A 26,634-nucleotide genomic window follows, 5' to 3' on the forward strand; every position below is an offset into this window, starting at 1 on the left:
TATATATTTTCATAACCTCAACAAGTAGGCTAGAGTAGAAGGAGAAGTAGGCTATCGTAGAAGGAGATCAGATTGGTGAAGGGCAGGTCCTGCTTGACCAATCTGATCTCCTTCTACGATCCCGTGACCCGTCTAATAGATGAAGGAAAGGCTGTTGATGTGGTCTACTTAGACCTCAGCAAAGCCTTTGACATTGTCTCCCATGCTGTTCTCCTACAAAAGCTGGCAGCCCGTGGGTAGGATGAGTACACTCTCGGCTGGGTAAGGAGCTGGCTGGAGGGACGGGCCCAGAGAGTGGTGGTAAATGGAGTTAAATCCAGTTGGAGACCAGTCATGAGTGGTGTTCCCCAGGGGTCGGTGCTGGGACCTGTCTTCTTCAACATCTTTATTGATGACTTGGATGAGGGCATTGAGTGCACCCTCAGTAAGTTCACGGATGACACCAAATTGGCATGGAGTGTCGATCTGCCTGAGGGTAGAGAGGCCCTGCAGAGGGATCTGGATAGGCTGGAGAGCTGGGCCAAAGCCAACGGGATGAGGTTCAACAAGACCAAATGCCGGGTTCTGCACTTTGGCCACAACAACCCTGGGCAGCGCTACAGGCTTGGGGCAGAGTGGCTAGAGGATTGTGTTGAGGAAACAGACCTGGGCTGATTGATGCTCGGCTGAACATGAGCCGACAGTGTGCCGGGTGGCCAAGAAGGCCAACGGCATCCTGGCTTGCATCAAAACAGTGTTACTAGCAGGAACAGGGAGGTAATTGTCCCCTGTACTCGTATTTGTGCGGCCGCACCTTGAGTACTGTGTTCAGTTTTGGGCCCCTCACTGCAAGAAAGACATTGCGGCCCTGAACATGTTCAGAGGAGGGACAAGCTGGTGAGGGGTCTGGAGCACAGGCCTTACGAGGAGCGGCTGAGGGAGCTGGGATTGTTCAGCCTGGAGAAGAGGAGGCTCAGTGGAGACCTTATAGCTCTCTATAACTTCCTGAAGGGGGGTTGTAGTGAGCTGGGGGTTGGCTTCTTCTCTTGTGTAATCAGTGATAGAACTAGAGGGAATGGTTTTAAGCTGCATCAGGGGAGATTCAGGCTGGACATTAGGAAGTACTTTTCGGAAAGAGTAGTCAGACACTGGAATGCACTGCCCAGGGAGGTGGTGGAGTCACCGACCATGGGTGTTCAAGAAACGCTTGGATGTGGCACTGAGGAATATGATTTAGCCAGGAAGTATTGGTAATGGTTGGACTAGATGATCTTCTAGGTCTTTTCCAACCTTGATAATTCTGTGATTCTGTGAGTTGTGCCAGAGATTGGTAACACAAACAGCCTGGGCATCAGACCTGAGCTGATAAAAGTGTTATTCCATACCAAAACATGTTCAGCAACAAAAACATGGGAGAAGAAGTTTGTGTGGATGTTGCCATTCTATTTCTTGGAGGAGATGGTGAGTGATTGCCCTTGCTTCACTTGTTGAGGTTTTTTTTCTCACTTGACTTGGTTTCTTTTTCCTCTTTCTTATTATTATAAGATAACAATATAATAACTTATAAGAAAACAATTTTTGGGGGATTGAGGATTTGTTGGCAAGGTGTCACCATGTCTCGGGTGAATCTCTATGCAGGTGTTAAGTAACCTCTATCTCGACAGGTGACCCTACTCAAGGGGAGATTCTGGTGTGCAAGATGGAATCTCAAAGAGATTCTTAAGCTGCTAGGTGTTTATGGGGTTAGACAGCTGGTCATACATCTTAGAATTGGCTCTACTGAATTAGATGTCTGCTATTTGTTCTGAGTACACAGTTGGAGACAGCACGGTGGTCATTAATTATCTCTGATAAAACCATGATTGCTGTCAGTCCAGAGGACAAGGTCTTTTGCACCTCACTGTATGCACTAGGCCTTGGGCAAAAAGACGAGGCAAAGTGGGGGGCAAGGAATGCACCATGACAAAGTGTTTATTCTTATCTAATGTAACCAGACTGCCATTACCCCATTTTCTTTTTTTCTAGAATTCAAATTCAAGTTCCTAGTGTTATCCTACTTGCAGTCTTTCTTTTATGTTTACCCATGTTCATATAGGTAGAAATTCCAACATTTATCTCAGTAATTGCTCTCTAAAATGAAGAGTCTGCTTTGCATGAAATAAGACCCTACAGATGATTATAAGTATAAACGGTGACATCAGACAGGATAACAGTCCTCCTTTCAACAATATATATATTACTTTACTTCCTTTCACATATGAATGAATTCATGTCAATTTCCCTGAATGGAACATGGATCCAGCTGACTAATTTTGTAATTCTGTGAATATTTACATGAAATCTATCTGCATAAATTCATAAACAACATACCTTCTTTTCCAGTATTGAATTGGTGTGTCTATGTATTGTCCTTCACACTTTTGATCTCTCTCAAGTTCTTTTCATGACTTGGTTTTGTTGTAATTCTTCTTTTGTTGCTTGTGTTAGGTCAAACAGAAGCTGATATGTTACTGGAGAACATCTCTTTGTTACCTTTACTTTATAAAATAGAGCATAACTATTTATAGCATGCCAGCATCTAGCTCAATATTTTTGATGATATTTCAATTAGACAATAGGTTTTATATCTAATGATGTTTATTAGACTATAGTATATTTTTTGTGACTTAGATCAGATATAGTCTAATTTAATTAGGTTAAGACATATTGCTTCCCCTGTGGTTAAAAAACGTATAATTACCTAATTTTTAATACACTGGAGTTTTCCAAGAGATACTTTTACCTTTGGTGTCCTGAGATAATCAGGAGTGTCTGTGTCTGTTCAGCTATTGTTATCTTTATATATCTTTATATATTTATTTATTTATTCAGTGAAAGAAAAAGGGCTACTTTTTGACACTTCATTACATTTCATTTTTCATTTAACTTTTCCCCACAAAGACTGAAGACTGGTGATTTAACAACACGTATATTTTTTGATAGATTTTGTCAGTAGAATGCATACTTGAAAAATAAAAAGGAACAGAATAGATGTTTTTCCTTCCTTATACTTAAAGAAGAATAAATACTTTGCAAAGAATGTGAAGTGTCTTTTCCTTATAATGAAAAAAAAGAAAAACATCCCAATCACAGAATAATTCAAAGGAAGGACGAAAATTTTGTTTGATGGTCCCCAATTCTTTCCTAGAATCATAACATCATTTGAGTTGCAAGGAACCTTTAAAGGTCATCTACTCAACTACCCAGCAGTAAACAGGGTCACCTACAGGTTGCTCATAGCCCCATCCAGCCTGACCTTGAAAGTTTTTGAGGACTTGGTCCACAATCTCTCTGGACAGCCCTTTCCAGTGCTTCTCTACACTTATTGTAAGACAGTTCTTCCTAATACCCAATCTACATCTCCCTTCTTTCAGTCTGAGACTATTTCCTTTGTCCTATCACAGCTGACCCTGCAAAAGAATCTGTCCCCCTCTTTCTTAGAGCCCCCAATTTAGATACTGAAAGGTCTTCCCAGGCTGAACAGCCCCAGCTCTCTCAGCTTATCCTCGTAATGTTCCATCACTTGGATCATTTTTATGGCTGTCATCTAAGTTTGTCCTGTACTGAGTACTTCAACATTGGACACTCCAGGTGAAGTACTCCAGGTGAAGTCTCACCAGTGCAGAGAGTCAGGATCACTTCTCTTGACCTGCTGGCTGTCATTAATCTTTCGTGCATTTATATCTTCAGTCAATGTGAACATCAAGATAATCCCCTTCAGTTAGTGCAGATGGTGTTGGATGTCATTAAAGTATATTTCTGTGTAATGTGTTAGGTTATTCTATTCTTTTTGATTACTTACTAGGTCGATTACTATTACCTTGCCTTTAGAGTAGAATGCTGCTACTTTTATCATTCTACAATTCTTGCCATTTTTCCTTGTAGGGTAATATGTACAGTTTACTCCTGTGAGTACACACATTTGCTATACAATAATGGAAGCATTTTTTGACTCAGAGTTTGTCACTAAATTCAGTGTAGGTGGAATAAGTATGTCATGCTTACCCAAGAGCTTGTTGTTCATGGTGTAGTTTGGAGCTTTTTTTTAAAATTCTTATTTATTTTTAATATTAAGAAAAAAATAGTAATATAGATGTTGGAGAATCTCACAAAATGTCTAAATTTGAAGATATGTGTAGATAAATACCTGTAGTGCTTACAGCAGATGTTATATAGCCTTAGATAATCATTTTTATTTGCTGTATTGACTGGAAGTGAATACATTTTAAGTATTTAAGAATTTAAGTGAAGATAGCTATAACTTCTTGAACACCATGAGTGTACAGAAAGAAAAAATAATTCCTTGTTTTGAGGATGGAAGTTAAATATAAGAAATTGTTGAACTAGAAGTTACTTTAGCCAGGCCCTAGAAGTTCTTATGACTATGACCCCAATTACAAAAACAGCATAATTAATTTTTTGTATTAATTTGCTTCCTGGTATTCTGAAGTTTGCAATTATTGCAGTGTATTGTTCTGGGGTTTTGTGTTTGTTTTTTATTGGCTCACTATATTCTTAGCAGAGAATCTTTTTGGGAGATTCTATTTCACATTTTAGTACAATAACAATAAGCCTTTATTTATGTATTTAATTAAGAAAGTAATGAAATAAGCCATCTTGAGCAAGGTGTAGAAATTAAATGTATTCTCCCTGAGTTACAAAAACTGAATTAGTATTTGATTGTAGTTTTCATTAAGGACTAGGGAGAATATGAGGAGAAGAATTAAACAAGAATGAATATTTACATGAAAAACATCACAACTAAACTGAAATGCAGCAATAGGGTGGGAAAGTGAATGACACCTAATAAAAGGTAAGATGAGAAAGAAAGTAAAGATTTGAAGGGACATTACTGCCTCTGAAGGAATATTTGATTATACAGAAAACAGAAGTATATTAATTAAAACCAATGGTGACATTGTTACTGAAGAGCAGTACAATATGTTATGAAAGGCTGGAACTATTGAAAATGGAAAAAAAAAATGGAATGCAACATAATAGTGCAAAGTGCAGAAGAATGACATTAAGTTGTTACTATGATAAAGAAATTACCATAAGTATATTGTTATGATAAATTATGATAAAGAAATTAATTTTCCATGGGAGCCTAATGGAGCCTTTTGATGGATGGCAGCGAGAGGACTAGGTCCATACTGTACTGTCGTTAGGCACAAAATATCTCTGGGATACTGCTGTCTTGCAGATTTCCAAGGTAGAACAGATATTTTAGAGTAAAACAGAATCATAGGTGTTGGAAAGGACCTCTGGAGATCCCTTGATCTTGTGTCTAACCCCCTTCAAAAGCAGGTCCCCTGCAGTAGGTTGCACAGGTAGCATTCAGGTAGATTTTGAATAAAGGAGACTCCAAAATCTCTTTGGGCAGCCTATTCCAAAACTCCGTAATCCTCAAAGTAAAGAAGGTTTTCCCCATGTTCATATGGAGCTTCCTGTGTTTCAGTTTGTGCCCATTGCCCCTTGTCCTGTTGTTGGGTACTACTGAAAGAAACCCACCCCCATCCTTTCAGTACAACCATTTAGTTAGTTTTAGACACTGATAAGATCCCTTCTCGGTGTTCTCTACAGGCTGAACCATTCCAGGTCTCTCAGGCTTTCCTCATAGGAAAGATGCTCTAGCTCCCTCATCACCTTTGTGGCTCTCCACAGTGCTGTCTCTAGAAGACCCCTATCTTTTGGACTGGTGAGCCCAGAACTGGATACAACATTCCAGATTCAGACTTACCAGAGCAGAGTAGAGGGGGAGGATCACTTCCCTCACCCTGCTGGCTTTGTACTTTTTCATGTACCTGGTATATCATTGGCCTTCTTGTCCACATGAGTACCCTGCTGGCTCATGGCCAACTTGTTGTTCACTGGGACCTCTAAGTCCTCTGTAGAGCTGCCTTCAGGAGAGGACAGTCATGCAATGACACCACATATGGATCTCAGTCATTCCAGCAGATCCTGTTTTCCAGCAAGACTACAGCACAACTTTCTTTATTCTACTATTTAGGACAAGTAAAGCGCACTGTCTGGCAGACTGTAATTCAACTGCTATTTCTCTCTTCAGCAAAGCCAAATATCTCACGCGTAATTCCTACTCTTCTCTCCTTTAGCAGGCAATGGTACCATTGTCAGTTCCCATCAGCAGTGCTTTTGTAACCTTTTGTGGAATTTCATGGGGTACAGGATGAGAGGACTAATCAATGCTAGAATCCATCTCATACTGCCCTTTTCTTCTGCAATAGTAATTACAAATCTAATGGGATACAGCTGCTGTGGAACAATGATAAAGAAAATCTGTAGAGGGAAAATGTCTGTGACACTTCAAGTTGTCTTCCTTCATTATTCTGTGTTTAATACAAAATAAAACAATGTTACAATATTGTAAGCAAATTGTTCATTAAAAAAGCAAACATGGTATACAATCCAAGTTTTCTTACTACCTCGGTACCTTTTTAACCTCATAGTTTCTGTAAATTGTCTGATTATGTAAGAAACTGATAATTTTTTATTTTTTATTTTTTTAATTTATAAGGCTTTGTATTTTTTATAGTACTAAATCCCATATTTTTAAGCACAATTTCAAAGAGATTGAGCAATTCAGGCAATTGTTTTTTGGAGAATTTCCATTCCATAATCCATAAAACTTCAGGCTAAATAGTAATGCTAGCAAGAAAGACTTACAGGAATGTAAACAAGTCAGTAGAAAACACTGTGAGAAAAGCAATAAAAATTGAATTTCAGACATCAGAATATCATTGAAACAGGAAGGAAAACTAAGTTATGACCTGGGGAAATTCAAAGCTGATCAAACGTGTCTGTCTGCATCAGCATGGTAGTACTTTTCATATGAAACAGCTGCTGTCAGGCTGGCATCTAGGCTTTTATGAAGAAAAGACAATAGTACGTTGAGATAAGACTAAAGGAAAAAGTGTTTCATGGGCTGCGAATGCTGAAAATTTTAAAATGTCTTTTGCTTAAATCCTTAGCCTCCTATAACATAAGAATTCAGCTTTTTCCATTCCAGATGGCACTGAGAATATATTTCCTGTTAGAAAAGTCTTCTGATGTAACAGCTCCTTCATTTATTAACTGCTCTGTATGGCAAAACTCCCAGTGGACATTTTATATTTTATTAATGTCAATTAACATTAATTGTCAAAAAGTGTCAATGACAGGAAGAGAACTAAGTCTACCGGTACCCGTCTATTGCTCTGCCATTCCTGCTAAGATAATTTTTATCTTATTAAAATAAATTAATTCAGTAAACAAACTAACAAACAGACGAGGTATGCAGGTTTATTCATCAGTTCAGCATGAATGAGATATAAACATAGAAGATAGCTCCTCATGTTGTTTAGCGGAAATGCTTTCAGGAAGCAGTTACAGATTAAGATCCAAGTTGGAAAATAATATGAAGAAATGGGAGGGCAATTCACCTTAAATTTTGAGAATTTCAGAAAAGCAAACATTCTTGGTATTGTTATTATTCACACTCATGAAATTTAAAGTTAAAAATAGAATGGCCAGGTGCAGTATGAGATAGGAAGATGGGGGAGGAGACGCTTAAAAAACAGAGTTAATTGAAATATTAAAAGGAATAGTTTTCTCTATTCAAGCTTTTTTTCAGTTTTTTTTGTTTTTTTGTTTTTTGTTTTTTTTTTTTTAAGTCTGCAGCATTTGTTTGTTTCCACATAGAAATTACATGTATGCAGAAACAGTATTTGACACTGGATGTTGAAATGTAACATTGACAGGCCTTCAGTTTTCTCATACTTGGAGTACAAACAGTTCAATAGTAAGACAGTTTATAACTGGTGCATTCAGTGGCTGCTGCTTTGTGATGAAGAAATGGTATAGAAGATAAAATGCCATATAGTTGATGCATCTTTGGAAGATTTTGTATTCTGAAGGATTTTGTCTTGTGCTTCATTCAGGGAAGAGTTTTTTGAGCTTTGGTAGTGACTTAAAAGTTAGGTAAAATTCTTGTTAGTATCTTTAATTGTGTATTTGAAATGATAGTTGGTGTAAGAGGATGGAGAAATTATTGCTTAGAGTTCTGATTTCCGTTTTGTGCTTTTTCCCTTTTTTTTTTTTTTTTTTTTTTTTTTTTTTTTTTTTTTTTTCAAACTATCAGGTTTTAAGAACTCCAGTCCATTAATTTCTGCTTCTAGTTTCAGAAATACAATAACAGGAGGAATAGAAGATATGGGAATTTCCCTGGGCTGTGCTTTAAGATGGCACTGAAGTCTCAAAAACAAAAAAACAAAAAAACAAAAAAATACCAAAAAACAAGATGTAATTTTATGATGCACCTTCACTGCATTCTGAGCCATCTCAAGCCTATTAGATGATAATTAGTGGAATGATTATCTTTGTCATTTAACTGGAGTAGGTGTTTACTGGTCTTTTTTTTTTCCCCATGTTTGTTTTGAGGTTTGTTTTAAGCATCTAGAATTCATTACCTCCTGAATTCCAGTGCTATTTGGTGCTTGCATTGTTTATAATTTGTTTCACTTAGCGAGGAAACAAAAAATTCATCATATTGTTCAGCTTTTGTTTCATTTTCAATATTTGGTTTTCCTTGTTGCTTTTTATACAGTACACTCTTCAGACCACAGTGTAATATATACAGCAATATATAATGGTACTATAGAGAGAAACAATTGCAATAGAAAACAAGAAATAGTCATAGTTAAGTTGAGCAAATTTGAGCGCAAAACCACTGTATTGCTGGCACTGATGGGCAGCTAGCTCTTTTTCTATTTCATTTCACTTGCTTTCTTCAAAGGAGCTGGTTTCTGCTAATAGCAGTCTTCTGCCTTGTTCAGCATGGTGGGATCAGTGGGGCCCCAGTCCCCTACGCCACACAATGTGACCACCAGCACAGTAGATTCAGATTGCAGCATGAGTCAGTTGTATGTGTTTTCAGTGATGAACGGTAGCCACAAATGGGACTGTACTAGTAATAATGAAATCAGTAGGTTGAGGGACTTGCTATTCCCCTCTGTGTTTTGTTTGTGAGGTCACATTTGAAATATCTGCATCTAAAATATTGTGTGTGGTTTGCTGTCAGCTGGTGGACTAGGGAATTTCTTTTAAACATGATTTTTACATGATTGTTTGTGTTAGCTGTGTTCATTGTTCTCCTAAGAATTCATCAGTCACTTTTATAACTTTGTACCACTGGGATAAGGAATTCAAATTGCGTACTTCTTTGCATCTTTTGAAACTGAGTTATTATCTGGGGACCCTGTGGATTCACTGGAGAACATTGTTTTCTGCCTCCGTTAAATGCTCTGAATTTTTGCTCCTGCATTTTTGTAAGAATACTATCTAAGGAAGGCATTGTGATTAGCTTCTCTTTATGGAAGCAGATTGTTTGTTTTTATGCTCCTCTGTGTATCAGTGCATAGGTAATGATAGATCTCCCATCTCAGACGGATGTTGAAGAGATCACACTGCAAGTCATTCCATTACTGTACTGTTGGGATCTTTTTGAGAGCTTTAGATACAGGGAAATGTATTCTTAAGAGGCGATTATTCACCAGAAGACAAAATAAAGATTTGTTTTGACCTTTTCTTTCTTTCCAAAGAGGTAAAACAGATCTGCTGAAATGAAAGTGACATAGAATTGTGCCATTGATGTCAAGTAGTAGTAGATACCATGGTAATTCTATCATGAAAGGAGGACAAGGGAATCAGCTGTTATGGATTTAATCCTTTAGACAAAGGACATTGTTTTTGCTAGCTGCAATCATGCCACTTTATACTTTAACAATAAAGTGTATTTATCAGCTGACGTACATATTTGTATATTAAATTTTGGGGTCTTGTTAATATTGTATGCGATGGGCATCTTATATTACTATTTTTAGCGAGTATGTAGTTTTAATTCTTCATGCTTATAATCGGAACTCTTACAACTGTTACTACAAATAAACCAGTATAGCACAGAAGTATAAATACATCAACTGTGTAAACATAGCAGATAGCAACAGTATTCTACAAATTATGTACAAATGAAACTTAAGCATAACAGTGGCTATAAGTACGAGCTGGAGGATGAGATGCTGGAGAGCAGCCCTGCTGAAAGGGATCTTGGTCAACAGTAATCTGAATGTGAGTCAACAGCATGCCCAGGCAGGTAGGAAGGCCAACCATTTCCTAGGGTGCATTGAACATGACATTGCCTGCTGGGTGAGGGAAGGGATTGTCCTGCCCTATACTGCACTGGTGTGACCTCACCTTGTGTACCATTTGCAGGTTTGGGTGCCGCACTACAAAAATAACATGAAACTCCTAGAGAGTGTCCATAGGAAGGCTACAAAGGTGGGGAAAGGTATAGAGGGGAAGACATATGGCAAGGGTCTTAAGTCCCTTGGTTTGTTTACCCTATAGCAAAGCAGGATGAGGGGAGGCCTCTTGGTGGCCTGCAGCTTCTCACAGGAGCACTGATCTCTGCTCAGTGATGTGGGCTGTGTGACAGTGAATGGACCTGATAGAACAGCATGGAGCTGTATCAAGGGAGGGTCAGGTGGGGATTAGGGAGAGGTTCATCACCAGATGGTAGTGGGCAGGTTGTGGTGGTCACAGTGGTCACAGCCCTGAGCTACAGAAGATAAGAACTGTCTGAAGATGGCTCTCAGACATATGGTCTGACTCTGAGCCGGTCTTGATGATCCTTACAGGTCGTTTCCAACTCCGGATATTCTGCAATTCTATACAAGGATTTAAATGAAATCTAATTATCATGATAACCATGGGCACTGAAGTCACCTATGCAACTGTGTGAAATTTAATTGATGAAACTATTGCATATCATGTACCAGTGTACTTCCATGCCACTACTTAAGAAACTTATGTTGTTCCTTCTGAAAGTTTTAATAGTATGTGAGAAGGAATGTATTCCACCTTCATCCAGGTGTGTGGGATTTCAGAGATAGATGCATAGTACTCAGTGTAGTGCAGATAGTAAGGAAGACATTGGCATCTGCATAACAAAGTTGCTGAAAATAAGTATGCATAAAAATTGAATAAACCACAGTTGGGTCTTAGCACATATACATGTTGTTATGAGAAACTTCCTTACATTCAAAAATGATTTAAAGAAATTTGTAAGTACAATTTTCAAATTTTTGCATCTTAAAATAATTTGAAGGAAATGTTGCTTTGATTTTTATATGGAAAATACAGGATTCAAAGCCATTAAAACTGGAAGTATAGTTTGCTGCAGCATATATGTTGCTAGCAAATGAAACCAAAACACAATAAAGAAAAATAGGCACTTTGGTTTCAATAATGTTTATGTTTGTTCAAAAAGATCGAATGCATATTTGTTGAATACAGTACCCTAACTTCAGAAATAAATGTAGTCTATATACTTTAGGGAAGTAAATAATCAGCACATATAGATGCTTGTACAGAGAAAGTATTTATTGTATGTGTTGCTCCTGATACTGTCCATTATTATCCTTCTTTTTGTTGCCTTTCTTTTCAGAAGTTAAGATACTGTAGACGCTGAGAAATATTGGACAGTTTCAGAAAACTGACGTATCTTCCTTTATGGATATATTTCTTCTTACTGCAGATCTAATGCATTTGAAGTGCTGGCACTCGATGGAGTTAGTACTGGGATACTTCAGTTTTATACAGCCCAGGAGAGTGCTGACTGGCTGAGAGCAATATCAACTAACATCAGTGATTTGACACTGCAAAATGTATGTTACTTTCTGCATATTTTCTTGTCTGTGCTGTTGTAAAATTATATCCAGTTTTCCAAGGGCAGAAAACAATTCACACTTAAGATACAACACATAAAATGTATTCAAATGGGAAGGAAAAGGACGAAGGAAACAACAGGAAGCAGGAAGTTGCTGTCTGATCAATCAAAAGTCCAAGACGTTTTCAAGACTTGCAGTGTTACTTAAAAAAAAAAACACAAAACAGTAAGAAATTCAGATTTTAATTATTATTTTAAGGCCTTTTTAAAGAAAAATATTGATCCTTCCTGGTAATTTCACACAGCTTTAGATAAGTTTGAATAGTTTATGTTTACATTTTTGTAATTAAAATGTGCTTGAAATGAGTATTGATTTTGAAGTAGGCATGTGGAAATTCTAGCTAATAGCTAGAATAGAATAGAAGCTAGTTAATTGTGACTTACTGGGAGATGGTATTTTTACTTCTCTGAGTTGTCTAGTTATTTTATTTAAAATCATATTATTTCATCCTTCTCTGTCAAAGTGTAAGGGTGCTTATCCTGGTATAAGTTCAGGCTGTAAATTCATAAGTGACATTTGCTGTTGCAAGCATAAGTGTTAAATAATCCCTGGAGAAAGAGAAAATCATTATTTGGACAGGACATTATTATTCCAAGGAAGAACAACTGGAAATTATCGAAGATCCTAGAATGAATCATAGAGTTAAATAGGCAACTAGAACATGTTCTATATTGAAAATTTATTTCAATCTTTCTGAAATGGTAGAAATCAATGATGAAAAAAGAAGTGTACAGCTCTTCCTGAAAGAACTGCCTGCACAAGTTTTAGTCCTTGGTTGTTTTTTTGGTTTTTTTTTTTTAGATGTGTTCAGACTGTAATTTTGCTTATAAATATTGATCTGATAGAGTAGATATCTTTAATTGGTGCTTTTTATTGTAAATTAATTGTTGCTTAGTTCTTTAATTATATTTCGTATAATTTTTATTGGGTTTCAACATAAGTCTTTGGTCAAACCAGATTATAAATAGAAGTTATTTTTCCGGTCTTCAAAAGTTATTTGTAATCACATTTGAGCAAAATAGTTATTTTATTAATTATTTTTTAACATTTGGTTACTGAGTCAATATATTTGAAAAAATCAAATACACAATATCTTAATGGTTTTGCAACCTGCCAGCAATATTCTTTTTCATACTGAGTATTTGTCTTGGTCATCTCAGTTATCTATCACAATAATGTATTCTGTAAACAATTTAGTCCACCTGGTGTTCTTCTAAGTGGCTGTTCAGAGAAGAAATCTGTTGTGTGTTTTGTTGGTTTTTTTATCTCTAAAAATTCATGCATTTTTTGTTCACAGTCAGTTACAGAGTGAAGTCTGTACAAATCACATTAGAAAAGAGTAAACTTCTTAGGTTTAGTGCTTGACAGACAGGCACTGTCAGATATGTAGCCTGTGCTGTGGCTGGACTGGTGTGGACAAGGTGCTGTTTTAATTACTAATAATCAGAACAGGAGGCGTAATAGCATAATAGCATCTATTTCACTGCAAACTACTTTTTTTAAGACCAATAAGATGAAGTTGGAGTGCAGCATAAGTGTATAGAAAAAGGCAGCAAGAGGCTGCTCTTGGCCTCTCAGGAGGCAAAGCAAGGGACACAGAGTGTCTGACATCCACAGCAAACAGGTCAAGGCCTTTGGATTAATCTTCTTGAAAATTGATGCTTTCTGTTTCCTCACTGTTATCATTTCACAAAATGTTGTTGCTGTCATTATCATCATTCAGAAATCTGAAGTTCTTTCTCCCTTTTTCCTTCTGCACCTCTCCTGTAGTCCCTCAAGAGAATCACTACCAGTTGAGAGATTACTTCACATTATCTTTTATCTACTTAAAAGTTAATTTATTTATTTTGCTGACACTGAATTCAATTACTTTTCCAAACCCTTAAAATATACATATATATATTTTTATTATTGTCCCATGCCTTCATATGTTTACATAAATTATTTGCTTGATATTCAATCACAATGGACCTTCTCACTGATACTGTTGGCAGAGCTACAGTGTTCTTACCAGGTCCATTGCTAAGTATTTAAGCAATATTTTCCATTCTTCTATTTTCCTTCTGCTCAGTTTTAGATTTTGCTAATATTTATTTCTTGACTTGATGCAGTCTATCTGCAGCTTGATCACTCTTAATTCAGCTGTGCCTATTAATGCTGCCCTTTTATATACAACCTATGTCATGTACTTTTGCATACCATTTTGAATAATTTTGTTTTGAACTTTAGTTCTTAAATTGCTTGTGATACTGGGCACCCTCTCTTTCATGTCACCCTTTTCCCAGTATATTTTATTTTGCCACTTTGCCACTTAACAGTCTTGTTCAGCAACAGGTAGCTCTCTGTCAGATCTCCTGGTTATGCCAGAAGACAAGCCTATTGTAGGCAGTATAAAAATAACTACCGCAGTGTGACACTTCTGCGAGTGTCAGACTACTCTTTTGAAGTACTGAAACATATATCTTCTTTGCAAAGGCAAGCTCTCTGGGGATAAAATAGAAAGGAGGAGTTGTCTTTCAGTAATGAAGATGTGGAGAATCATTGCTGCATAATGTTGCTACCCCTGGATGCTAGGAAGTGTTGATCAGTAGATGAAAAATAATGATAGTTCTCACAAAAAAAAAGAAGCATGGGGAATGTTACAGCACAGTAAAAGAGGTAAGGGTGTCTTTTCAGTACTGCTTACTGATTCATGCCTTTTACTTTTAGCTAGGGAAATCTCCTGGTAACAGTAATACAAGCAGTGGATTGCTTTTTGCTAAGGACCCTTGCCCCAAATTATTCACCAGTCTGTTCATATTCTTGTATTTCACACACTGTTCCACTCACATGAATCTTTCCATCATTTTCATTTGTGTTTCAATCACAAACTTCTCAGTATTCTCCAGGCTTTCCACATTTATCTTTGGTGAATCAGAACCTCATATTTATTTCTTCATACACCCCTTTTCTCACAGGAAGAGGTACAGTGGAAGAAACCAAAGGGTGACTGGAAACAGAGACTATCAAATCCAAAAGCACAGGAGACAACTCAATCTGCATCTGCTTTTCACTCCTTCTGTTCTTATTTGTTTAGTTAGAAGGTTCTTTCTAGGATAAAGTGGCAGTGCTGTGCTGAGGATGATTTTTACATGAGTTTTTTGGAATAACTTCTTCTGCTTTGCACTGTCCAAATAGTCAGCTATTGAACGTATGAAGCTTTTGTTATAAATCTTAATTATTTTTTTTTCAAACATAGTACTAAATATTACTGTGGTAATTACAGGCAGAAACATCTAAAACAAGAAGCACCTTTTCCAAAACAGTGGTCAGGTGCTAGAATGAGCTGCCCAGGGAGGTGATAGAGTCACCAACCCTGGAGGTGTTAAAGAATGTTTAGATGTTGTGTGGAGGAGCATGGTTTAGTGGAAAATATTGTTAATTGGTGGAGAGTTGGACTGTATGATCTTGTAGGTCTTTTCCAACTTTGGTGATTCTGTCATTCCAAATTTAATGCTGCCTGTTCATTTGCATTAAAAAGACATTATATTTATAACTTTCTAAAGTTTTTTCTTCCTTTTTTTTTTTTGCCCCCAGTATATTTTAAAGCTGTTATTTTTCAGTACATTAGTCACAAATAGCTGAATAATTTACAAACATATGAAAATGAGTTAAGATGCAGTTGTTCTTCTGTAAGCAGTACTTATGGTTTTTGTAAATAATTCCAGCAGCATCACTGGAGGATAGTAAAAATTTAAAATTTGGTTTGAAAACAGGGATATTTGCTTCTGACAGCTGTTTTAGTGCACGTTATATTTTTTAAGCACTTTCTGCTATGCCTAAATGTACAGTATATATAAGTGAGAATCTCTATCACTTTACAGAGAAGTTTCTGACCTAAGAACAGTGAGTTTTGAACTTACATATGAAAAGAAAGAGGCTTCCATTCATTATACAACAAAATATGTGATAGATGCAGATGGAAATAAAATCCTTGAGTGTCTGTAATCTGCAAGAAGCAATATAAAAACTGGACTGTTTCAACGATTACACAAACAATCCTACTGATGGGATGAAAATGTGATACTTCCTTGCTGCTTCCATTTTTGTATATATATATTTTTTAATTTTAAACTCAGAAAATCACATTTGAAAGTACTACTTACCAAACTGTTGAGATTGTAAAGGCAAGTCAATAAGGATAGGAATTTCATCACCTAAATTTAGCCCAAAAATAAGCAGTTGCATACAACCCTCTTAGAGCTGGAAAAGAAGAAATAGGTACTTGTCTAGATCTTCCTTTCTCTCTCTGCTGACTGGAAAGATAGTATAGGTTTATCAGATGTAAAATTATTACTATTGACATTGTGAATAGTGGGGTAAGTCCCCGCCTGAGAGATATTTAGATGTAGGTGTGTGGTTCAAGTGATTTCATCCCCATACTACTCCTGTGTGTATTCATTAAAAAGAGTTTAGTCATTACAGTTGCTTAATGCTTCAAAGTTGCCTGCTGTCTTTGCAGATCCAGTGTTTCAGTTTTAGCTTCTCCTGATGTCTACAGGTATTATACTGCAGTGCTGACAACTCATACAGTCACTGCAAGGTGTGGCCTGTTCCATTTGTATTCCTGTCTCAATGCACCAGCTGTGCAGGAATATAGAGAGCACCTGCTGCCTTGCAAAGTGGAGAGTGCAGACTTTTTTCTCCTCCTGATGTAACATGATGCGGAAGGAGATCTTTCTGCTCCCCTCAGTTACATCAGGGCTGCAGCCATTCCTGCTTTGAATAGGGAATGAGCTAAGGCTGTGCAGTGAAATGCTGTGAAGTAGGAAGCTTCTCCTTCCTATTGCCTGTACCAGAAGGAATCTGGACTGGTGATGAGAATGTTCTTTGTAGTATTCTTCCTTCATTCGCCAGGAAAACTGCATTGCCTGTCTCATACTCAGGTTTCTAGGCTCATTGAAACATAATAAAATAAAATGCAAGGAAGCAAAATACTTCCTGTTATATTGAGTGCTTAAGTAATTTAAGCAGAGGGGAAGGTGAGGGAGATAGGATGACTGCTAGCTCTGATTATATGCATTGGTTTATATTATGGTAATATTTATCATGTATTTGGTTACTTACAGGGAAATAATGTTTTCTGTTTGTATAGCTTGTCCCCTGTGTAGTTACTTTGTGCATGTATTTGTATCTGAAGCACTGATCAGCTATAGATGAAGTTGAGCAGGTGTCTTTTCCCTATGTCCTGTAAAAATGCTCACATTACAGTGTAGTTCCTGAGTACCCACTGTTTTGATACTGCTGGGGCCCTGAGAGCACCAAGAAGCTCTGCTACCTTTTCCTCTCGCCAGGGCTCCTGGTCACCTCTAGCACTGCTCCGTGGTGCAGGACAATGGCTTTGGCTGCTGTGAGCAGAGCTGTGTGTGAGAGTTGTAAGTAGCCACACTAGAGGTCCCCCTTCAGTCCTCACTCTTTGTCCTTATCTGTGCTGTGAAGCACATGACCACATCTGCAGGCAGTTCCCTATCTCTGTTCTGGTTGTTCCCATTCTTCCTCTGGGGTGCTGGGAAGGTGTAGCAGAGCATGGTGGGGCCCCTCTGGGAGTCTTACCAGCTCTCCCACCAGCACAGGGTGACAGCCAGGCCTGGAAGCTGACCCAGGCTTTCATCAGGTCAGCCTTGGCCAGCTCAACCCCTGAGTTGCAGTTAGCTCCACCTGTCGGTTCTCATCAGTGCACCTGTTCTGTTTGACCACACAGTACAATATAAGTAGGCTGAAAAATATGCAGGGAGAAGAAGTCCTGGTGGCCCATGATGGATTGAGGTTGACTGATTACTTCATCTAGCGTAGGGCCTTGGTTTTAGCCTGTGTGTGTACAGTGGAGGGCCCTGCCGTCATCCTGTACTCCTACTTCACATTCTGTTCAAGGGCCATTTTGTTTGCAGTCATGGATAACTCACTGTATGCAAAATAATTACTTGCTATCACCATCTATTAGTTATGTGTGCATGTGTACATATATATCATTATGACCCACAGTGGTATTTTGTGAAAACCAAATAAGCCACAGTCTCATGGTCATTATATTGATATTTTATGGGTAAGCAAGTTGAACAGCTTCAGAGATCCCACAAGAATTTCAGCAAACCCTGGCACATCCTGAGGCCTATGTAATTAGTTGTAACACAAAGCCTGTTGGCTGCTTGCATGCAGATGTCCAGGACCTGGATTGGATAGAATTACCTGCATGGTGCAGTGGTTTGCATTTGTGGCTAAATCTGTGTTGATATCAGTGTTTCAGCTGATGCTAGTCATTGCTTGTATGGCATCAAGGCATTTTTTTCTCACTCTGAGCCACCCTCAATAAAGCAAGAAACTGCCAAGGGTCAGAGCTGGAACAGATGACTTAAGCTGACCAAGGAGATATTCCATACCATCAATGTTGTGCTCAGCAATAAGCATGGGTCAGTAAAAAGAGATGGGTGTTATTCTTCCACAACTTCTGGGAGACAGATTTGACATCTGATTGCCTGCAGCAGACACTGAGAGATTGCCTTTGGATCACTTCTTTTTTTTTCCTTTTTCCTTTGCTTATTAAAATGTCTTTATCTTCACCCTTAAGTCTTATTGTTTTTTCTATTTTTAACCTGTTTGTGTCGGAACAAGGAAGAAAGAAGGCTGAGCAAACATGCTCTGCTTATCTGCTGATTTCATCTTACAAATCTGTTATTGCCAGGATACAAGACAAGATTCTGGATTTCTTCTGCCCTATTCCTGTAGCAGTTGTATCTTTTCCCATGCATAATTGTAGCTTTTGGTGTTTATCACAAACCTTTAGTCTGTTACAACATAGGCTTTGTGCCAACGAGGTCATTGGAAATACTTATCATCTGTGCAGTTTTTTGCAGTCTATATACCTGTATGTAGAGGAGTCTGTATTTCCAGTAATTCTGTCTTCTTTCTAGAATCCATATTGTTAGTATACTTACTAATACTTCACTTAAATGAGTCAGTATCCACCAGGGTTTGCTCACAGCTCATCTCTGCAAACAGCAGACATCATCTGCCAAAGAAAATCTAAAATCACACTAACTCTTATCTGAACAGTGAAAAAAAGAATGATAAGTAATTTATAATGAATGTTAAAGGAAATTCTAAGCAATGTTTTCTTCACCTTTAGTCATGCCTTATGCATTATGGCTGTAAGTAAATTGTGTACAGTACAATATTTTCACACAGAGTGGAAAACTTAAATTCAAAAATGAAAATCTTTATGAAGGATTTCATGAAAACTTTGGAGTCTTTTTTTTTTTATATACATAGTGATAATCTATTAATGCATGGAATTATTTATTTTTTTATTATTTGGAAGTGAATACAGTGCTTATTAACAATGTTTAGTAACTATCTCAGTGCTAGTTGCATCATAGAAGCACTTCATATCATTTTATTAATAACTCTGAGTATTCTGCTTCTCTGTTCTGTAGATGAAAATGGCAAATAAATGCTCTTCTCCTTCAGATCAGGTAAGACTTTCATTATATTATCCACATTTTCTAATGATTGTTAAGTTGAAAAATTTGCAGTGCTTAAATCTGCAAATACGAAAAGTTTTCTATGGTTATAAGTTCTGAATTGTTCTACTTAATGTGTATACATGACAGAGGGGTACAGAGTAACTTAGAACTGTACCATGGTAAGCGCAAGTATGTTTGCATGCAGTGTAATCACATTGAGTCTGAAAAGTTAAGCGTAAGTTTAAATCTCACATAGTGCACATATAGCCAACAAGGTACAGATCTAATCTGATTTGGATGCAACATATTGTGCAGAGGAATATTTGCCATCATCATTTGTCTAGGACTTCTGGAGAGCTATTGCTCCTGCTCCTGCTAGCCAAATGTCCTGAAGACCCAAATGAATTTATCACACTGGGAAGCCTTCTTATTTCTTACAGATCTTTTTCTTTTACTGTGTAAAATACAATGTTTAGGATTTTTTTTTTTTTTCACGTTAATCCTGTATGTTTGGAAAATATTCTGAAGGTTTTATTGGAAAATTTCATTTTATGTATGCTTTCACAGCATCTGTCTGGCATTGAACCATTACTTAGGAAGAAAGAGCCCAATCCTTGTGGTTTCTGAAAAATGCTGGTTTATGGATTAAAAACTGAAGACTAGGCAAGATGTCTTCTATATTTAATGTGTTACTAAAGTAACTTATTATAAAATTTTATTGCTGATGTCAAAAATTGAGTAAAAAATACTTCCTACTGAGAATAAATAAATAATTATTACTAACGTGGCAGTTTGTCATTTTATATGTCACTGAACTGTCATTTGTTAGCCTAGTTACCCTAGCCTGTGCAATGCCAGTTTCTCCACAACTACAAGTATTTAGCAGGTATACAGGTATTATAAAAATTTAAAAATGGCTAAAGCTGTGGCTCCAAGTGGCTGTATAACCTGTGTAGATCTCAGAAGAAAGGAGGGCTGAGCCAGGTTGTGCATTATTTTATTGAATATGAAGGAAGTCACCATTTTCCAAGTACCGTAACTTTTGATTCTACCTGATGTAATTTATTACAGTTCTTTAGAGATTTGAAAGCACTTGATTCTGTGCTATCAGCAGGCAGTTAGACTGGGAACTCAATTTTCTAAAAGTTACTCTGCTGTATTGCTGTATGCCTTTTGTGAAGCAGTAAATTAGGTGATTCTCAGTACAGAAAAGCTACTTCCTAGAGTTTTGTTTTAAATTTTGTTTGCTGTTTCTTTTTAGTCTTTCTAAAACTAATACAAGCATTTCTTGTCTTCCACTGAAGCAGTTTATTTGTGGTAGAAATAGTAAAATATTAATTACATATTAACTAAGACTATATAATCTTATGGTGTAAAATGAATTTTCACTGTTTCCTGTGATGACTCTTGCCTTGTTTGTTTTGATTTTTGCAGTTGGAGGAAAAGGTGAACTCTCTAACTCTGCCTCTGTGTTTGCATATGTGTATTTCATTTTCTCTTTTGTAGTGATTATAAGGTTTTCAGTACTTACAGAAGTCAGCATTTTAGAACACTGGAAGAATCTAATATTTTCACTGCAGAAATACTTCTTCAGAATTATTCATTGGCCTTCACAACCAGAGTCAAGGATGCAGTACTGCATTAATTGAATTAACAGGAGTTTGGATCATTTTTTATTTTGATATTTCTAAAATGTCTTCAGTAAAGAAAGAGACAGTTGCCTTCAGCTTGTTCTCAACCTCTATTGGAAATCAAACAAAAAATGAAATACAGAAACAACATATATAAAAGCACAGTGTGTGACAAGGAAGGACTAGAGGAAGCAGATTAAGATGCATCAACAAATGATAGATAGATAGGTAACAAAACTTACCTGTAAACAAAAAAACAAAACAAAACAAAAAAAACCTCTTAGAAAAAGACAAAGACAAATGTTTGTCTTCAACTCAGTGTATCAGAAGTCAGCCTTCACTAAAAAGGTCAACTGCAACAGATGGTTATTGCAATTGGTACTAACAAAAATGATTAAATCTCAGGTTACACTATGAGGGAAATTTTTGATGCTATTTATACTTTTGAGTCCTGGAGATATTAGATAGTCTGTTTAAATTTTAATCTACTCATTGGTCCTTATTTTTTATGCTTTTTTTTTTTAATCATTTCTCATTGTTCTTTGGGTATTTCATCTATAAACTGTGATAACACCTCCACTTTTAATAGACTTTTACTCTTTTTTACTGTATTTTGACATTGTTCATTTAAGTAGAATTCCTGAAACATCTTACTCATCTATCTGGCCTGCTAGTTTATCCCATTATTATTAGCCACAGGCCCACACTGGCCAAGCAATTTTCCCCTTGTGCTCTCTGCAGTGTCCAACAGTTTCCCAAGGTATTACCTTGTCAGTTTAATGTCAGACCAGGGCTGACCAAAGCTTTGTGGCTTTGGAGAAAGACGCAAGCATCCTAGTCTGTATGTACGAAGTTACTTTAAGAGTTGTTTCAGTGTAGGGCCTTGGCAGGTGTACTGTGTGTGATGATATACTGTTTCAGAGGAAATACTGACCAGAGGTTATCCATGACCTTCATGGAAAGACTTAAAAAAAATTTAAAAAAAAAAAAGGGGTTTCAAAATTTAAGAATAGAATACAGAGATATAAAAGAAATTTTCAAGAATGTTAACTTAAGGCTTAGTGATAACAAGTGCAGAAGGCAAGCAATTATGCCACACAAGCTACATGTTCTAGGTCATGGTGGTTTTTCCCTGGTTTTGAACTTATGAAATTTTAAGGTTTTTTGTTTCTTTTTTCTTTTTTTTTTTTTTCTAATTCATCCAGACAGAAATAATCTCAATTTTAATATATAGTAAATGATTTCATATAATAACTTAATAGGATAAAAAAAAAAAATTAAAAATGCTCTGATGTATTCACAGCAAGCAATTCATGTTAGACATAATAAGACATTTTCTTATCACTTACAAAGCTAATAAAGCCCTAGAGAAATTTTGCAATTGCTTTTACTGGAGATCCTTAGGTCAATAAGGAAGCATCTTCTACCAAATATATATAGATATATATAATGGGCTTTGCATTTTGCAGAAGTAATGTACTGTATTTCTCAGAAGCCCCCTTTCCCCCTCTATTTTTGATGACTATGTGGTCCTAATTCTGAATAAGGAGATTTTCCAATATGGTGAGCTTTCCCGTTGTTCCTCCTTGTAGAGCTGCTGTCCCAGGTACACCATGAACATTTTCTCTTGGTTTTGTATATATATATATATATATATAATAGTATATATATATATATATATTATAGTGTGTGTGTATATATATATACATATATATATATATATATATATATTATATAAATAAAAACACACTATAATATATATATATTATATAACATATAATTTTATATATATATATATATACTATTGTAAGATTAATTAAAAATGTGCCATGTGCTCAGAAAGTCAGCTAATCTGAACTGTTAGTATGGAGAAGTTAGATTCTTGCAGACAAAAAATTTGTAATTTGCAACTGTAGAAAGGTAGAAAAACTAAATCCTTTCAAGCATAAAGTAACCTCTCAAAGTAGACTTGCAGTGTTCCTTGGTTGCTATTTTAACTTCTTTTGCATGAAAGGTCAGCTATGCAAGAGAATTCTAGTGAAATTCTCTTGATCTGCTTCCAAGATTTTTCTTGGAATTCTTCTCTTCCACTGAAAATACAACTTGTTCTAAGAGATAAGTACCACTTCAAAGCACTTGAACTTTTTAACCTATAGTCAGTTAGCTATTATGTAGTACTTTTGTGGGGTAAATAATCATCATACTTATTTTTGAGAGTATATCTGCTGCAGATTAAAAAAAAAAAAAAAATAGAAGTTGGCAGAATTTCCCAGACTTACCAGAACAAACCAAGAAATTATACAGCTGTGTTTTCTGAACTTATTTCATGAAATGTGACACGTTGTCTAAAACACACACATTTCTCAGTTTCCATGGCATTAACACTTTCCATTTTGTGTGTGTGTTAATGAAATAGTATATCTTAAATTTGTCTTTGAAACTGCAGGATTCCTAAGCATTGGATTCTAAGAAGTGTAGAATGGATTCAGTGAAGGAAATGTACCCCTATTTAAGTTGAAATGTTCAAAAAGTGTCAGTAGTGCTTCTTATCCTAATGAAGTCTGCTTCTTCCAGCATTTAGCTTTTTTCTGTGATGTCTCTGGCAGTGTGTAGCACAGTGTAGCTCTGGCTTCCATCAGAAGTCATTTTCTCTAGTTAAGCTGTCTTCCTTAGCTGTTAGAATTTGTTAAAGAAAATGGCAATTGTTCTGTATTCTCCTTTTTATTGTGTTTTTCTGCCATATGCCTTGTCAGAAAGACTAGAGTATGCCTTGTGGATTGTCAGAATGTATAGAACTATTTCACTGGATTAACACTGAGTCCTCCTTCAGAATGATTCTCCAATTAAGATTAACACATTTTAAGCAGAATCGTTATTTGATTATTTGACATGTAAAAGGAAACTTAGACTGAATTTTCATCAGTTTTCTTCTTTGAGTACACTTCTGCAGTAGCTGTATTTTGAAAGACTTTTTCCTTTTTCTAAATGGCAGAAGAAACAGTTTAAGTATTTGGTGAGGAAGAGAATAGCTTTTTAGGCATACTTTTTTGTTGTTGTAATACTGTTAAGATAGAAAATTGGCATATAGGACCAAAAGCATGAGGACATGAATTTTCCATTTTTAATTAGTTTAGATAGTTCCTGCTACACAAATAGTCCAATTTGTTTAATATAATTGAAGAATGCAAGAAGAACTGGAAATCTTCTATTACAGAAGAAGAAAATCACGATAGTTAGATAGCATTTGACCTCCTGAGATATGAATGTTGCTTTTGAAGTGAGAAAAGGAACAACTGTGCAGCATGAATAAAGAATGAAAGCTAATTAGGAAAGAGGATATTCCAATTCAGGTAAAATTAATTCTAATTGCAGAAATAATCTGTGAAATGATGTCTATGAAAATGACAAACAGCACTGGAAGAACTAACAAGAAAAGACAGAGGGGAAAGTACAATGTTAAGAGGTCAAGATAAGACTTTGATATTGGAAACATAAAATTTAACTGACTAAACTGAAAGGAAAAGGATTTATAATTGGATTTAAAAGATTTTAAAATCTGGGTCTTGTTTTGCTGATAGTTGTTTTTCTTGATCTCTAGATTCAGTGAGAGAACTGAAATATTTTCCTATCCAGATCACTAAATATTTGAACACATACGATCTCCTAAAAAGAGAAGCTATGAATGTGTTCAAGTTCTGAAACTTCTGTTAATTTGATCAAACACCAGAGGAAGTTGCTCAGAGAGGCTATGGAATCTCCATCTTTGTTTATTATTATAAAACAAATTATATTATTATGCCATATATTATGTTATATATGTTGATAATCAAAACTCATCACATGGATATATTGCTGAGCAAGCTTATTTACATTGGCTACAAACAGGGTATTGGACTGAATGACCTCCAGAGACCCCTCTCAGATTAAAACTGTTCTGTGATTCTGTGTGACTCTTCTTTCCAGTAAGAACCATAGATATTGTCAGAGAAAAAGGTAGGCTCTTACAGAGCAGTTTTGAAGTCTGACAGAAGGCTAATAGATTAGTATTCTCAACTGAGTAGAGATATACACTTTGTTTAGTTACATCTGCTGACAGGACAGATACATCTGATGCTTAGTCGTGGAAACTGATTTGCATGCCACCTGCTTCTCACCAGGCACTCCTTTCACATGACAGGCAACTATGCACTGTGGAAGGGCCCCTGGACTCAGACCAATTATAGGGCCACTATTGCACTAAGCTATAGAATATATATTATTGTTTTATCATTGTCTGTGGGGCCCAGACATATTTTTTTTTCTTTTTTTTTTTTTTCTTTTTTCTTTTCCCAAATGCCATTTACTACTACATGTTTTCAAGAGTGAACTTTTTAGTCTGGATCCTAACCTGAACAAGAAGACAATTATGAATATCGTTAGTGTCATCTGCCCCAAGTCCCACTGTCACCATATTAAAACAAGTAGAGATGTAAACTAATTATCACTACCCAGAGGATGTGATATGATCTTAATGTATGTGAATGACAGATAGAGAAGGCCATAGAGATACAGGAGATCTATTTCTTTTCTTCCCTACACTGTGTACTTTTCAAAACAAGGTGTACCACTTGCTTTCAAAAGGACTATAAACATTTTATTCAGTTACCTCAAGACGTACTTCTCTTTGCTTTCTTAGTTTTGTATTGTTCTGTGATGCATCAGGGAACAACACAGGTTCTTGATCTGCAGGCCAAGCTGGCATCAATTGTAGGTTCTTATCTCACTTTAATAATACAAGTATACCGATCTGTTTTGACTTTTCATACATCAGAGATGTGCTTGACTTTCTTCCTTTATTTCCCTCTTGACTGTTATGCTTCATTTACCTTTTGTAACTATTAAATATAAGTAATATTTATAAAAGGTACTGATAGATTTATCAAATGTAACACATTAATCTTGCAATCATTTCAGCAATGAGGTGTTTTATGGCTCTAGGAAAATAACAAGTGTAAATAAGTTTCATTTCACAGTATCACAGTCTTGTGAGGGTTGGAAGGGACCTTAGAGATCATCAAGAGTCCAACTCCCGAGATTTGAGCCTCCTGTGTAGCAGAGCGGCACTTCTACCACTGTGCCACCGGAGGCACACATTTACCTGCTTTGATTGCATTACGTTTTGTTACTGACTTGTGTCTCCTCATGAGTGCTGCTGTTCTTTTTGTTCCTACAGGAACCTTTGCGATGCATATTAGATCACAGTAGAGAATTGATAATATGTTGATGTTCTGTCCTTAATTTTCCACACAGATTTGGAGAGTAGTCTTAAATTGATTATGTACTATGGAAATACAACGGCGAAAGCTGTGCTGAGAATGGTACAGTTTGTAGTGTTATGCCTCATTACTCATTGAAAATTCAAATGTCAGAATTCAATCCAAATAACAGAACTTTGTGGGGGGTTTTGTTGTTTGTTTTTTGTTTTTTTTTTCCCCCCCAGGCTGAGTTTCCCATGCACAAACTGACAGTCAACTAAATTCTCACTTACCTGCTCAAGATCCCATGAACAGCTTGGTATTAAATATTAAAAGCTGGTTTCTTTTGTTCAGTGCAGATTAATGTTAAACTGAAAAATTATTCTTTTGTTTAAATGGTCGTTTAATAAACCAGTCAGTAAGAGATCTTATTTTCTATTTGAAAAAAAAAAAATGCATTTTTAAAAAT

General features: G+C 36.3%; 1 protein-coding gene across 1 annotated transcript in view; it reads left to right on the plus strand.

Moving 5' to 3' along the window:
- SNTG2 (syntrophin gamma 2) overlaps positions 1-26,634 on the plus strand; it is a 178,578-nt gene that overhangs the window by 106,310 nt on the left and 45,634 nt on the right. The window contains exons 10-11 of the mRNA XM_015859350.2: positions 11,609-11,738; positions 19,271-19,309. Of these exons, the coding sequence (XP_015714836.1) occupies positions 11,609-11,738; positions 19,271-19,309 (169 nt within the window). The remainder of the gene's footprint in view (positions 1-11,608; positions 11,739-19,270; positions 19,310-26,634) is intronic.

This window comes from Coturnix japonica, chromosome 3 (assembly GCF_001577835.2).
Source record: "Coturnix japonica isolate 7356 chromosome 3, Coturnix japonica 2.1, whole genome shotgun sequence".
NCBI classification, from domain to species: Eukaryota; Metazoa; Chordata; class Aves; order Galliformes; family Phasianidae; genus Coturnix; species Coturnix japonica.